Source organism: Erythranthe guttata, chromosome 14 (assembly GCF_056151865.1).
Source record: "Erythranthe guttata isolate IM_541 chromosome 14, IM_541, whole genome shotgun sequence".
In the NCBI taxonomy this organism is placed as follows: domain Eukaryota; kingdom Viridiplantae; phylum Streptophyta; class Magnoliopsida; order Lamiales; family Phrymaceae; genus Erythranthe; species Erythranthe guttata.
The window spans coordinates 22,501,590-22,516,585 of record NC_142546.1 but is presented as its reverse complement, the minus strand read 5'-3'; the positions used below and the strand labels follow the sequence as shown (position 1 = coordinate 22,516,585).

General features: G+C 38.0%; 3 protein-coding genes across 5 annotated transcripts; all 3 read right to left on the bottom strand.

Annotated features, from left to right (window-relative positions):
- Positions 1-1,142: 1,142 nt before the first annotated feature.
- LOC105958879 (UDP-xylose transporter 1) lies at positions 1,143-4,583 on the bottom strand. Its single transcript, XM_012982882.2, has 9 exons — positions 4,486-4,583; positions 3,180-3,245; positions 2,895-3,021; positions 2,604-2,788; positions 2,452-2,519; positions 2,232-2,364; positions 1,989-2,150; positions 1,638-1,910; positions 1,143-1,508 (listed from the first exon to the last, which is right to left on the bottom strand). The coding sequence occupies exons 1-9, from the start codon at positions 4,486-4,488 to the stop codon at positions 1,437-1,439; spliced, it is 1,089 nt and encodes a 362-aa protein (XP_012838336.2). The 5' UTR covers positions 4,489-4,583; the 3' UTR covers positions 1,143-1,436.
- On the bottom strand, positions 4,280-9,390 carry LOC105959125 (uncharacterized). Of its 2 annotated transcripts, XM_088813307.1 has the most exons (16): positions 9,278-9,349; positions 8,760-8,812; positions 8,517-8,655; positions 8,304-8,415; positions 8,099-8,221; positions 7,622-7,726; positions 7,220-7,303; positions 7,005-7,120; positions 6,443-6,544; positions 6,229-6,342; positions 6,069-6,125; positions 5,644-5,710; positions 5,477-5,530; positions 5,254-5,328; positions 4,972-5,007; positions 4,280-4,583 (listed from the first exon to the last, which is right to left on the bottom strand). In XM_088813307.1, exons 3-16 carry the CDS (start codon positions 8,534-8,536, stop codon positions 4,491-4,493), a joined length of 1,158 nt encoding a protein of 385 aa, XP_088669433.1. In that variant the 5' UTR covers positions 8,537-8,655; positions 8,760-8,812; positions 9,278-9,349; the 3' UTR covers positions 4,280-4,490. The 2 variants fall into 2 exon arrangements, with proteins under 2 accessions (XP_088669433.1, XP_012838615.2); XM_012983161.2 differs by lacking the exon at positions 8,760-8,812 and having other exon boundaries at positions 9,278-9,390.
- Positions 9,391-9,675: 285 nt separating this feature from the next.
- Positions 9,676-14,543, bottom strand: LOC105959124 (uncharacterized). 2 transcript variants are annotated; one of them, XM_088813932.1, is made up of 6 exons: positions 14,384-14,543; positions 13,739-14,026; positions 12,383-13,197; positions 11,124-11,794; positions 10,629-10,993; positions 9,676-10,558 (listed from the first exon to the last, which is right to left on the bottom strand). In XM_088813932.1, exons 2-6 carry the CDS (start codon positions 14,024-14,026, stop codon positions 9,902-9,904), a joined length of 2,796 nt encoding a protein of 931 aa, XP_088670058.1. In that variant the 5' UTR covers positions 14,384-14,543; the 3' UTR covers positions 9,676-9,901. The 2 variants fall into 2 exon arrangements, with proteins under 2 accessions (XP_088670058.1, XP_088670059.1); XM_088813933.1 differs by lacking the exon at positions 14,384-14,543 and adding an exon at positions 14,130-14,223.
- Positions 14,544-14,996: the final 453 nt, after the last annotated feature.

Below are 14,996 nucleotides of genomic sequence, written 5' to 3'. Positions count from 1 at the left end.
TATATTATATTTCACTTGTTTTACTTCGGTTTTATGTAAGATTCGAAACAATTTGAAGATGAAATCGATTTTATCAAATATGAGTTATTTTCCGTAAGGTCAATAGTATTTATTAGCTTTTTTAGTTTGTATGCATTAACCTTAAACTGATACTTATTTTAGGACACAAAGTCACAAACTTATACTTATTTTGAAATGGAGGGAGTCGTGTTTATTATTTTATGGGTAAATTACGACCACCCCTGATTTATGGTCAAATTACGAAACTCCCCTCTTGTTTGGATAATTACAGTCACCCCTCAATTATTTATTATCTTATGAAAAAAACCCTCCAGAGATAAATTTAGGGCTGTTAAATCGAACCGAAATTTTAGTACGCCAACATTTCATACCGTTTACCGAACGAATATACGATTTGGTTCGGTAAATAACCGAGTTACATAAATTGTATGTAAAAATATTTAAAAGAAGGGGTGGTTGTGATTATCCAAACAAGAGCGATTTTTTCATATTTTATTAAAAAAAAATGGGTGTAATATTGTTTTATTTTGGAATCTCCATTTATGCCATTCTCTTCCAATTTTTGTTTTCTCCTTCCCCAAACATATTAATGGCGGTGACACTGAAATATGACGGTACTATTTTCTAGTACACAGCTCCATTATTTCGTGGTGCTGTGCATGCCGCAGGATGACAATGCTGTGACGATAGCGTTGCCAGTTGTTGGTCAATGAAGGTGGAAGACCAAGAACATTCAAATGATAGGGAAATTCATTTACCAAAAAAAAAAGCATTTTGTTTTTATGTGGTTATATAATACATCTTTTCTTCTTCACCCATCTTGCATTTTAATTCGATAATGTAGAGCTATGTAGTATGGACAAGAAAACGCCAATACGAGAAAATGGAAAAACGGACACGGAGAAACGACATTAGGGATCCGGGAATTTGGGGAAACGTGTAAATATTAATAATATAAGGATATATTAATACATATGCTATTTAAACATGTATAAATATTTCTTTATATATAAATTCTTTTTATATATTTTCGTATGAACATAGTTCAAAATAAATTTTATTATCAATCATCAATTTGCAGATTATTACATCACGTAAATAATTAGGGAACACGACAAAAATATTTGAAAATTTGCTACTCAAACATGTTTCTAATTGTTTAGACATTGAAAAATGGCTTACAAGGTGTGCGGCAGTCGAGTGTTCTTGAGTGTCGGATACGGAACGTGTTCGAAATACGAAAATATTAAGAAGTTGAAGTTTCCGTGCAACATAGATGCAGAAGTAGAACCAATAACAACAACAAATACCAAAACTATTGATAATTTCTGTACTCTTGGTTTATTAAATAATCAAAATCTTAAAAATGACAAAAAAAAAAAAAGAAAAAAAAATTTACAATTAAGCTTAAACAACTAAACAAGGGGTTTCTTGGAGTTTTCATTCTCATGGCTCAAAAGTAGAAGTGTAGTATCTTTCTCTCTAACCTGAAACACAAAAAAAAAAGTAACTAAAAAAAATCAACTTATAATTTCTTTATTTTGGTTAAACTGAAATGTGGTGATTCAGGTTTATATACCAATCCATGTAATGCAAAAGAAAGACAAGCGACGAACCTGAGACAAAGACGAAACATCTCCGTCTTGCTTCCTTTTGGTCTCGACGGAGCAGAAGTAAGAATACAAAAGCATCCCGACAAGTGCAATAAGTATCCCAACGATGTTTCTTGTAGTAAAAGGATCGTGCAACAAAGTGTATCCAAATCCAAGAACAAGACATGTTTTTAAATGTCCCAACACTTGATAAGTAACCGGCGAAGTCTTCCCGATTACCAAGAATGTGCTCAAGTTCACAAACACAGCTATCAAGCACGAAAGTACTATGAATCCCTGTCGATACGTAATCCACATATAAAAATTTATATATATATTTTTGAATATTTGATTAAAAAGAAAATATTATAGTACCAAAACAATGGGAGAGTATTTGTAGGCGAAGACGTTTTGATTGGTTAGGCATTGGTCCAAGAAAGGTCCCGAGACGAAGAGAATAGCTGCCTGAAACGGGGCCGATTGGTATAGCAGCTGAGTTGACGATACGTTCAGTTTCTTTTGTATTGTATTTGTCAGCTGAGAAATCAAAATGCCGTTAAAAAAAAATTAAATGATGGTTTGATGATTTAATTTATTCGTGGAAAATCGAATGCTTACAATTTGGCCAACGCAAGTTGTTACGATGGCTAGAAGTGATAGAATTGATCCAACGGTGTTTAGCTGAAGGTCGGTTATAGACGCAACGCCGACTCCAAGCAGCAGGATCGATAAAGAGAACTTCGTTTTTCGGCTGCATAATTCATAATAAATAAATAAATTATATTTTAAATTTTCTTTTATCTTTCTTTATATCTAAAAGATAGTTAAATCAACTAGCCTGAATTGTTTTTTCAAGAACAGAGTTTCCAGCAAGACGGTGAAGGGTATGATTGCAAGTTTCGTCATCTACAAGATTTTAAAAAAATTACGTTATTGAATTTTGGGATCAACAATTCACTAGTGTTTAAAAAATGGGCTTGTTTATCGAACCTGATAGAAGCCGATGGAATTAAATCCCAAGCTGAGATTGAGCAATCCAATGGAGATACCGTTTAAGATGCCAAAAAGCACGACGATTTTGATGTCGACCGGCTTGTTGTCGAAGAAATTTAAGCGTAACGCAACATGAAGACTGCAGTATGTCACCATGAGGTGCCAGCTAGTAAGTGTTGTGGCTGGAAATTAGTTTTAAAAGTCGAAAGCACGTCATAATTTAGCACGTGGGAATAATTATAAACACGCGTAATTAATTAATGATGATCTTTTTTTTCTTTAGCTTACCAAATGGAAAACCAAGATTGCTCATCAAGGCCTTGTTGCAGATGACAATCGACACCGATGATGCAACGGAAAGAAACAATGCGCCGATGACTCCTACTTGGAACCCGGAAATCTCTCCCATCTTCTTCTGCGGAAAATCGTAAGAATAATCAAAACAAGTAATTGCAATAAAATGTATTATCTACTCTTTCACATTGTTTTTTTTTTTTTTTTTTTTTTAAAGGTATGTATATATATATATATATATATATATATATATATATATATATATATATATATGCTCACTTTAACAGAGGTATGTATGCTCTCCAATGCCAGTGAAGAAAGATGAAGCAGGAAGGGGTGGCGGAGCTTAAAAGGGACGGTGGCAGTGGTGGTGGTGGTGTGTGTGAGAGAAAGAATGGGGCAGTGGCTGGTTTAGAATGCAAGAAAATGTAGTATTATATTGGCTTATTCATTTGGTGGGTGCTAAGAAACTAAATTAAATCAAAATTAATGATATGGTAATGTCTGTATGTTGTGGCTATTGTTGGGATTGTCCTTAACGGCAACTATAAGCAAAGGGTACAGCCTTCCTTGGTTACTAAATAATTTATTTAATTTATGACATCATTATACAAATTAATAGGTGTCCCCAATTTCCTCCACATCTGTGCAGCATTGATGTTGCTAACTAACTTTAATAAATGTATCTTAATGTATGTGTTTTTTCTTTTTCCGAGTAGAATCTCAATAAATTAATACTTTAATAGATTAACCTCGTTTGAATAATTTTTTTTTTTCGTTCCGACTTGAAGACAACGTGCTAAAAGTATATTTCACTAAATAAATAGAATTTGACTGATTCTGACTGTATTAATTTATAGAAGATTGATTGTACTATATAGAGAAATTGAAATGAGCACTTCTTCACGAAGAAGCAAAAAGGTTGCCAAAGAAAAATGAGTATTCGTTTGGTGAAAGAGAGAGGTTATAGAAACTTCAATTGCACTCATGAAAGTGACGTTAGATTCACCCCATGAATTATGCCATGTTTTTCTTTTCCCTAATTAATTCCTTCATCTCAATTCCCATCACCATATTAAATTTACGATCACCCTAAGGTAAGATCAAATTACGAAAAAAACTCCTCTTGATTGGGTAATTATAACTACCCCTGAACTGTATATTTTCTTACAAAAAACCCCACCTTACAAACTGTAACCAACCCCGAGAAAAGAACCAATTACACAACTCCATGTTCAATTGTTGGTGTGCCATTGTATTTTGAATCTTATTCTAATGGAGCTTTTTATTCTTTTATTAATAAACTATAAATTCATTTGTTTTATTTATTTTTTGTTTTTCTGGGGAATAATTTCATATTTACAACGATTTGCAAATCATTAAAGTACTTATTCTATTTTTATTTATTTTAATTTTATTTTAATAATGTACTCGTCTTTCTGCATTTAACGGTGTTTTTTCTGCACTATATATATTATATACAGCTGAAAGAAGCTTATATAGGACTCAGGAAAAAAAAAACCAATAGGGAGGGGAGGAAAAGAAGAAGAAAGCAATTAATGTACAAGATAGATTGAGAAGAGACCATAGTTAACTGTTCAAAGGCTGTGTGTAATATGCCTTGTCAGCAGTAGCAAGGCGATCCTGAAAGCGCGCCCACTCGTTTCTGCATCTCTCCCGTACCTATAACAAAGAAAACCACGTTATATAAACTATATATAAAAAGCACATTCCCCTTTCAAGAAGTATGTTAGATGAAAATGTGTTTGAATTCAATTTAGCTGACGAAAATAGGATGCGGGCTTTTGAAATAGGGCGTAGTTGTTCTTTGGAAATATTTTCGGATATAAAAAACGAACCACCTTTTTCTGCGTAAAAAAATGTAAATATATTTAAAATCCAACTCCCCGACATTCTTGATCTCCGAAATGTGTCTTGAAGCAGACCAAACACAATGATAGTGAGATACAAGTTCAATGAAAAATAGCTTCGATAATTTTGCAATAAACAGGAGGAGAAATGATTGAACCACTATTCAGACAAAGGTACACATCGGTCTGGATATACGTACCCCTTCCCACGGAGCTTTCCCATTCTCAGACTCTCCCTGAGAATCCATGACAAATTCGGATTTAGTACGACTTTCATATTGAGTGAGTTGATACTCAAAAAAAAAAAAACATATGAATTTCATTCTGGTTTATCTAACATGCATAGACGTGGACGAATCTCGTTCCGATATTTAAATAGTGATCATGGTTGCGTAATGTTCACCGAGTGTCGAGAAATTAATAATTATTCTGTTAAGATAATAATCATAATTGAGGATATTAACAAGTTATTGAATACTGACCTGATTTCCCAATGATGGAATCACTTGATGAACAATCCATTGCGAGTCAACGACACCAATTTTTTCATGCGGAGGCTGCAGGAGAAAACTAAAAGTGATCGGAAGATTTTCATCAAGTGATTCCTTCATCATATCTCAGAGTTCATGACCGTACGGTTTTTATTTTTACAATCACACACACAGACACACACACACACACACAAAGAATGAGAAAGAGACTAACATCTGCACATCTTCTTAAAGCAAAATCCAATCCCCATCCATGTACCAAATCATTCTGCGAGCACAAAGAGTTGGTATTGAATAACATGCCGAAACAGAAACCAAATGCGTACGAAAATATAATATAACTATTAATGCAGAGTCATATGACTCCAAAACGAGACATACCTGAATCATATGCCAAACGCATCTCCAAGCCTTACGAGAGAACACTGGAGCCATAATTTCTACAAAGCTGAAAAAATGGCAGGAGAATAGAGTTTATTCTTAAGCATTTTCCACGCGAGAATGCATTAAATTGAGATTATAGTAAATACGAAGATCCAATTGTTTATCTATAAAGCCCATGAATTAATTGTCGCTTTGGAGAATTTTTTGTTCCATAATTATTTGTCACTTTCGAGTGATGCATTGGTTAGGTTTCTTCCGGTTTTAATCTTATTGCTCTTACAGTCTCAAACATTAATTCCCAGTTGATGGGAATACTGGCATTACCCATGAATTCAGGACTTAGATGCATGCACAAAATGTATATAGAAATACGTGCAGAATAACAAACATATTTAGATATATAAGTGGGGAATAGTGTTTACGCTGCACATGGCGGCAAATGTGGATCGCTGCACCAGCCTGGTTTCTCCTCCGTATCCCTGGTCATCAACATTCAATCATCTCCTTTTTCTTTATTCGTTGTGGGGGGGGGGGGGGGGGGGGGGGGGGGGGGGGTATTAGATTGTGAATCGATAAACCTACTTGTGAACTTCACTGTCACCTCTCCTCTTAGTCATTTGCCACGTCAGCCCATTATTGGGTTCAAGACCAGGTTGAGAAATCTCTAGACCATGTTTCATAACCAGCTGAATATACCTGGCATGTGCAGAAATTGTCATATCAGTAAACGAGTACAAGTCACTAATACTAAAAAAAGACCTATAAGTATTACAGAACTGCAGAAAATGATTCTTACTTATCAGCGTTGAAGTGTTCAACTCCAAGATCTTCATCCCAAATGAAAATGTAATCATAAGCAGCTACAACATCCGGAAGCAGGAATCTCTTTGCATACCACCTACAAATGTAGACAATGTGAGAGAAGTCATCGGAAGTGGAAACAATCCAATGAAATTTATAAGCACAGTATTGTAAATTCATCAAAAGCAAGGTGTTGAGTATCTAAAAATCTAATGCAATACACTCAAATTTCAATTTTTGCACTTCGAAAAATTCTTACAAATTCTCCCCATGGAATTTGTTTTGTGCACCGATACTTTACTATTGCTTTGAAACAAAGAAGGGTGCTAAAAATAGTTATTGACTTGTGATGTACCTCAGCCCTATCAATCACTCTTCATTTAGATAATGATTCGGAGCGAATGAAATTAAAATGCAGGTTTTTATTCGAGTTTTGGGAGTTCAATTTTGTAATTTTTGGATACCTGAGATATACCTTCCTTGATTAGTTATTTAAGTTTATAGGTACAATAGAATCCTCTAGCAACTTCAGGCATAGAAAACCTGAGGAATATTACCACTTTGTTTGCTTTCTGGCACTAACATGTATGGCTCGACGTGACCACTCAAATTGCTCCCATTCACTGGTTCGGCCATCGTAGTGAAAAAGTAATATTTGAAAATCCTCTGAAAACTACAACAATATATCGAAGTTAGTTTTCATGTGATGGAACTCTAATAAATACTATCTATTTTAGATTTTGTTATCTGAAAAAAATTAAACTGGCTTAACCTTCTTCACGGCTGCATCAATGTGGTTCTTTTGATTCGAACCAACTGTAAAGGTTACTAGGTACTTCGGCTTCCTTTTCAGGTCCTAAAAGTTCCAGCATGTAGTTGTAAGGACAACCCCGATGCTATGAAATCTTATTATATAATACATGTAAATTTTTTGAGGTCACATAAAATTGTTAAGACTCCTATTGGCAATTGCTATGGCAGCTAATGAATAAACCCAATCATAAGACTGAAAGACAACAGATCAAGATTCAAGCAAAAGGATAATGAGTGGAACAGTCATTTCTAACTTACCAAATTTCACATTCCAAGAGTTCGAAAAGGTCATATCTAAACATTATCAAAGTAAACTAATAGAGATAAATAATTAATCATATCCACTTTCTTCAAATTTTACCTCACTAGGCTCACCCCATAATCTTCTCAGATACAAATCCGATTCCGGGACAATAATTCCTGGTGGCAAAGACTCTGCTCCACGGGGATTTATAGGAACATACATCTGAAACCGAAAAATCCAAAAATAAAATAAAATGTAAACACGTATTAATAATTATCTTAAACAGACGTCAAAAGTCAAAAAAAACCAACAAAGTAAAGTAAAGAATGTAGTAACCATAGATCCAGGCCAAATCAATCAGCAAAAGACTGGATCAAGAAAGAAATAAGACGCCTACTAAGTTTCCACAATCAAGACAAGCAAAAGGTAAACAATTTCGTCGAAGATATTTCTGGAGTTCACAAGATTGAGTTTGTAAATATAAATGTACCACTAGTGATGGACAATAATCACTGCTTGTAAAATGAGAAAACTTCAAAGTTTCAATGAAAGTGACAAAGACACCAAAGGAATATGTATGAGCAAAAAGAGTACCTTAGGTGTTAAAGGAGTGGTACCAGAAGTGAGATTTTCAGGAACATTACGACTAGATGAACTATGAGGATCATCATTAAATGCTACATCTAGAGGTTTCACCAAATTTGAAGGTAGATTAATCTGCCAGAAGAAGACAAATGTAATGAACCTAATTGGTGACAAAATCCTCGATTAGAAAGTAATGTGACACTATGGATCATACCTTATTTAAGGAAACGTATGGAAATGAAACACCTATAAAATATCCCAACACCATGCCGATGATGGTCGTTAGAAGGAGTCGAGCAGTGTCATTTGATTTCTTACAAACCCCACTGCATACAGAGCAAGAAACGAAAAAATCAAATAAGCACACCATTTGCCCGAGACATGAATTTATTTTGTTTTGTAAATCGACATCAGCTGCTCTACAAACCTCCGATGCAAGGTTCTCATTGTGACGGAAAAAGTTGCTCAACTCTAGGCAAAAACCTAATATCACGAGCACTTCTAGGAAGATACGCTATACCTTCCCCTTGTAACAAATCTGAGTTGGCACCCAGCCAATTGGACTCCTATAAAAACATACAGCAATTAAAATTGCGCTGCACAAAGACATATAATTTTCATCACCCACTAGAACTCTTTTTGATGAATTTTCTTTAAACAAAGCAAACACCTTATCACCGATAATTCCAATTCCCCAGTTCACAACTCATTGAAAGGCTTTTGCTGACACCAAAAAGTCGAAAATCAAGTAAGTTCAAGTTACATTTCCAGCATTTTGCAATATCAGATAAATACACCGTTTCTTAAAACCTTATCACCGACACATAACTCCCCGAGAACACGGCATATCTTTGCTTAAAACTGAGCGAACTGTAGTTTTCCCATCCCATCTCACAAATTCAAGAAGTACATAATAAAATCTTAAACACAGGATGGCAGTAGGAAAAACAGAAAATTCAACTAAAATGTTCCAATTGAGCCTAATATTATTGATTAACACACTGAAATTTCATAACACCAAAGAAACCTCTCAATTTTATTTTCATCCGTGAAAATATCGATTACCACAAGCTCCAACTACACGAAGAGAGAGAACTGAAAATAACTAACACATAATTCGATTAAATCAAAACATCAAATTCGAAACCACGACGCAAGAACTAGTTAACTAGGGTTTGAGGGGCTTACGAAAATCGCAGCCGATTGCTTGAGAGTAAGAGATCGGTGTGAATGTTTGCTAACTGCTAAGTGTTCTTTTTTGCTGGTGGGAGTGATGAAACCGACAAACATTTAAATGCAATTACACTCTGTTTAATAAGAAATTGGCAAATTCCATATAACTCCCTCATACTCTGACTCAATCTCACTTTTACCCCTTGTATTGTTTATTGTATCGCTATACCCCCTTCTACTACTAATATATTATCAATCAACCCCTTGTATACGCACGTGGCGCATAAAATATATTCAAGCTCCGGACTTATGAGATTCTACACATGGTGAAATACATCATGTTGTTTTAAACTGTAAATCGACATAACTAATTACACGCACATACACATAGAGAGAGTGAGTGCTATTAAGTGTAGATCAATCGTGTAAAACTGGATTGATGTATTTCACCAGATGTAAATTGTACAAAACCTCGAAATCCGTGTAGAGTATCATTTTTCATGAGAGAATTGAATTGCAGAGTGGCCATTCTAAACTCCATTTATTATTTTACAGTCCTCATGCAATTTTCTTTTTACATTTTCAGACAAACAAAAAAAGCGGGAAAATCTACCAACTTAAATTTGAAAATCAAATTCATCAAAACGCCGCACAATGCGAAGGCAGCCCTGTTTCATGATCCACCGCCACAATCTCCGTCACGTTGTTACACGGAAGCACATCCTGCCCCAGCTTCGCTCCGGCGGATTTCAAACCCTTCAGCGACAGCGCCTGATTGAACAAATTCAACGACGGCAGCTTCGACGCCGGTGGCAATTTCCCGTTCGGCAAGAAATCCCTAAAATCCCTCTTCAACAACGGCACCTCAAAATCGGTCTTATCGTGCTTCACAACATTATCCTTCGCGCTAATGTGCGCACCCGGCTCCATATGATTGGTCGAGAAGCTAGCCTGCTCCGGAAAATTCGGGTACAGGCTAACGTACCCCCTCAGATACATCATATCAATCAGAAACTTCTTCCACGAAGCTTGCCACCCGTTGGTTCTCGATTTTGGAATCTGAACCGGGTTTTGCTTCGCATCCTCCGTAAACCGCATATTCATGTACACGTAAAACTCCCTCCAATGCTTGGGGAAGAACACCGCACCCCAACTGCACGGCAGCTGGTGTAGATAAGGCGTGTTTGGATGTATCCGTTGGAAAAACTCCGTCGCGTTCCATTTCGGCCTCTCCTTCACCACTTCAACCAAACGCGGCGTGTATAGAGATATCGACGAGAGCTCGGGTAACGAAACCTGAGAGTGAACTGGGGAATCAGTAACTATCCTTATTTAAAAAAAAAAATTAAAAAAAATAATAATAAACCTGAGGGTCGTAGTGGTAGGCTAAGAGGACGTATTTGACCCATAAGTAGTAGTACGGGGAGACTTCGATATCGTCCTCGAGTAGTAGGCCGAAATCGTCGTCCGTGGAAGGGTACCAGCTTTCGCTGACGGCCCGAATAAGCCCGCCTTGGATGATCCGTCTGCGGAGGACTTTTGGGCCGTGGGGCCACTCGAACGAGTTCACGAGCTTTAGAGTGGCCTCGTCCACTTTGCTGTCCATGTTGAATATGATCGGAACCTCGTCGCCTAGATAGTAGGCGTCGCTCAGGGATTTTAGCAGCCTCCTGAGGGACGAGGCCCGATTCTGCGTGATGATGCTCACCGAAAGCCTCATTTTGTTCCAATCTGTGTATATTGACGATCGACTATCGGTTAGAGAAATTGATGCGGGACATGAAATTAAATTGGAATTTGACACTTCCTTGATGCATCAAAAATATTCAAAATTTCAAAACAAAAGGTGATTTGATCTTACTAGGCAACGCTGTGGGTCGAAGATCGGCCATCCACAGAGCCTTCGGGACACTGGCTTTCGGCAAAAGCACCAACGCCGAAGCGTTCGAGTTCGTTTCCGAGGCCATTCTCAAAGCCTTCTTCACGTGTCCGTCGATATCGGAAACCGCCACCACGATGCTCGGGTTGTGGATCTTGATCAACCCTCTCATGCTAGCGTACACCGCCTGCAAAACGGGCACCTCCGATTTCGACTTCTCCGACAGCAAACCGATCCCGAGGTCGAAAATCTTGAACCTTCTCTCCCTGCACACCGCTTTAGGCCACTTCAAAGCCCTCACCGCATCTTCGCATGGACAAAATTTACCCCCCGAAACGACAACGTACGCTTTCTTGCCCGGAGTTGTTCTGATCTTTTCTATAAGAGGAGCGAGGGCCGTAATTTCTTCGACGGAATGTGCGTAGAAAAGGGCGTCGATTTTTTGAGGATACATCGCCGCCCACTGCGTAATGTAGCCGTTGGAGAGCGCCCTCCACCACTGATCATCTCTCACTTGGACAATGTCTTTAAAGATCACGGTCGTTTCGGAAACGTAAGCAAGCCTATGCTCACTGTCGCCCCACGTCTCTTTGTCGGTGGGGTCCACCGGCAACACGAAAGAACCGGCGTCTCTGTACTTTTGAAGCTGATAGCTGCATCATTTTGCATATTTTTGGAGAAATCAATAACACATTTTACATGAAAAAAGAACATATTAAAATATTTTTTTAATGTTGTAATTTGGGGTATGTTTAGGGATTCGGTATAAAGTTGTCATATTTCAATTTTACATGCAATAATTACAAAAAAAAAAAAAATATAGCATTTTTTGTTCTATTTCACTCAAACTGTGAATTTTACCTGTTGATTGATGATTTAGCTAATAAACTTGTCAAAATTTATTTATATGGAAGCTCAAACATTATTAACGGTCCTCTAACTTGGTTTATAAATTCGGCATCTCGCATAATTAAATTTCTATCACGGATAAGTTAGATGTCGAATTTATAATTTCTATAAGTATCCATATAAGTAAAATCCCTCAAATTTACTAGTCTCCTCATTAGGGAAAAAAAAAATCATACAAAATAGGAAAAAAAAAACTATATTTGTAAAGCTATTGCATGTAAATGTAAACACGACAATGTTAGAGGACTAAATCCAAAATAGGCCAACATAGACTGTCAAAATTCCTATTAAAAGAAAATTAATTTTATTTTTAAGGGAAAATTAAATAATACCTTAAATGCAAGTCTTCGCCGGTCATGAAAGTGAAGGGCGTTTCGATGAAGAGAGTCTTAACCAACTCCGCCGACAAAAACCACGAGCTCGAAAGAAAATCGACCCGAACAACTCGGTCGATCGTGATCCCGTAAGCCGGGTCCGGCAAATAAAGCCCGGCCTCCTTGGACCGGAACTTTCTATAACTCGGAAAAGTGAAGTCCTTCTGCCGGAAGGGGAGTATTCTCCCGATACTCCCCAGCACGGAATTCTCGTACTTCTCCGTCCCCGCCACGTGTGCCAGCGTCTGCAGCATCTTCGTCCCCGGAATCATGTCGTCGTCGAGTATGTAAACCAGATCCGCCTCCGTCTGCAACGCCACCTGGAATCTGCCGTAGTACTTGAAATCGTAGGTCGAGCTGATGAAGCTGATCCTCGAATCGTTGTAGCTCTCGACGATTGATTTCAGGTTCCGTTCGTTGGGGCTGCCGAAGGAGAGCACCCAGATGTGGTGAAACGGCAGCGTTTGGTGGAGTAGGGTTTCGATTTGGGCGCATAGGGTTTTGCGCTTGAAATGGTTTAGTATGACGGTGACCTTCGGGGTCGTGGTGGCCACGCGCGAGTCCCACTTTGACTCCATCGCCATCAGTTCGTGGAGCGTCTCCGTGCCGAAGGTTTTGCTCTGGAAATCGAGTATCTCTCGGTAGAGATCTGTTTTCAGCTTGATCATAACGGCGTCGTTTGATTTCTTCTGCTCGAAATCGATCTTCTCCTGCTCGCACACTAGTGAAGAGTTGATCGGGCCGGGAATATTCTTCTCGGAATATTCTTCTTGGTAGTGGGCTATGGTGCACGGACACGGATACGTGGACACGGCGAAACGCGGATACGGACACGGTGATACGGCATTTTCAAAAAACTAGGATACGGACACGTGGGGGATACGCGTAAATATAAAAAATATAGGGGTATATTTATAAATAATAAAAATATAGGGGTACATTTATAAATTGTAAAAAATATGTATACGTCGCCATCACATAAGAGAAGCACTCGCCCTTGTTGCTCGTGTTCTTGATCGCCGTCACATGCTAGACTTTTGGAGTTTTTGGTGGACTCACAAAGAAAACAGAGGAAATGTGTATTACAGAGAAAAGAAAATGCGCATTTTTTTTTATTAGAGCTCTCCTTTACAACGTAAGAGAAGTGTCCCAACTTTTTTAAAATTGTGGACACTGCCCGATACGGGTGTCCTACTTTTAGCGAAATTACGACACGGCCCGACACGGGTGTCCGAGAAGTGTCCGGGAGTGTCCGAGTGTCCAAGTATCGGATACGGGGACTCTTCACCTTCTAGAAGTGTCCGTGCAGCATAGGTAGTGGGTTATAATGTGGGGTGGCATTAGTGTGAACTGCTTCCATTGCTGCGCGAGGCGGGTTCGGAGGTCGATGGAGGGGCTCATGAAGTAGAGGAGGGAGGTGGCGTAGATTGCGAAGCCGAATTGCAGGCATGTTAGTATTGTTACCAGACGAGCTGATGACGTGGCCTTTTGTGCCGGTCGAGGTTTATAGTTGTTATTATTAGTGACTCCTCCCATGTAGTTGCTCAGCATTCCTTCCAGATATTCTCCGCTTCGCAACGATGGGCTTCGTGATAAACGCATCTGCGCGCATGCAAAGTTTTTATATATATAGCCAGCATGAAATTATAATTGAATAAGAGAAAATATTAATTGCTTGCGCTATAAAAAGGGATAGATATATCACATGGGGTTTGATCGAATGCCTTTCTCTGTGATGAACACGTTTCTTACGACATCATTTGGTACGGCCACACGGCCGCCGGCCACCTCATTCGTTTTTCTGGCACATGGTATAATGAAGAAGTCATATTTATTGTACGGTGTGTTTTTGCAATCGGTAGCGATTTTTGGGGACATGATTTGGCGAATGATGCAAGCATGCAAATTAAAAATGGAATAAAAGATGATTTATTACTTAAAACTGCAAAAGTTGAGTACCTTGGAGTAGAGTGAAATTTACTTGTTCAGCAAATTAAGGTGGCAATTTGTTGAGCTATTAATATTTAACGCGCGCTTTTCGAAATATTTGCATGTAGTAAAAAGTTGTGGACGAGCTAGCAGTCCATTATTTGAATGAAGAACTGTGTGTGTGTGTGTGTATGATGAGTGTGTGCATATGTACCTGTGTGTATATATAGTATATATACATAATACATATGATGATGACACTTTAGTATGTAAGACAATGGTTGGCGGGGGTTGACTTTTGCGCGCACCTACGTGTGTGCATGTGTGTGTGAGAGAGAGAGAGAGAGAGAGAGAGAGAGAGAGAGAGAGAGAGAGAGAGTTTTTATTGTATGTATGTACAATGTGGGTGAACATGGGAACAGTCTTTGTTAATGTGAAATTAATCTTCCTTTTTGGACAGATTATGGTGTCATTCTGCAATTTTTAGGAAATATTATTGAATGTGAAATATTAATTGACTTTTCCTTTCACGAAAGACGTGAAGGTCAACGATGTAAACTCGTTTAGTCTTTACATATGGATCAAAACTCAGACCATGCACGTTGTACTATAATAATGACTAGGTTGTCCTATCGTTTCTTTT

Coding starts and splice junctions, on each gene's coding strand:
- LOC105958879 (XM_012982882.2), bottom strand. Junction 2,789..2,894: donor CAATCTTGGTTTTCCATTTG/GTAAGCTAAAGA, acceptor ACTAATTTCCAG/CCACAACACTTACTAGCTGG. Junction 2,520..2,603: donor ATTCCATCGGCTTCTATCAG/GTTCGATAAACA, acceptor AAAATCTTGTAG/ATGACGAAACTTGCAATCAT.
- LOC105959125 (XM_012983161.2), bottom strand. CDS start 8,536: ATGAGAACCTTGCATCGGAG. Junction 8,222..8,303: donor CATACGTTTCCTTAAATAAG/GTATGATCCATA, acceptor TTCTTCTGGCAG/ATTAATCTACCTTCAAATTT. Junction 5,329..5,476: donor CTTTAAGAAGATGTGCAGAT/GTTAGTCTCTTT, acceptor TTTCTCCTGCAG/CCTCCGCATGAAAAAATTGG.
- LOC105959124 (XM_088813932.1), bottom strand. CDS start 14,026: ATGCGTTTATCACGAAGCCCATCGTTGCGAAGCGGAGAATATCTGGAA. Junction 13,198..13,738: donor CCCACATTATAACCCACTAC/CTATGCTGCACG, acceptor ATAGCCCACTAC/CAAGAAGAATATTCCGAGAA. Junction 10,994..11,123: donor TCGACCCACAGCGTTGCCTA/GTAAGATCAAAT, acceptor CAATATACACAG/ATTGGAACAAAATGAGGCTT.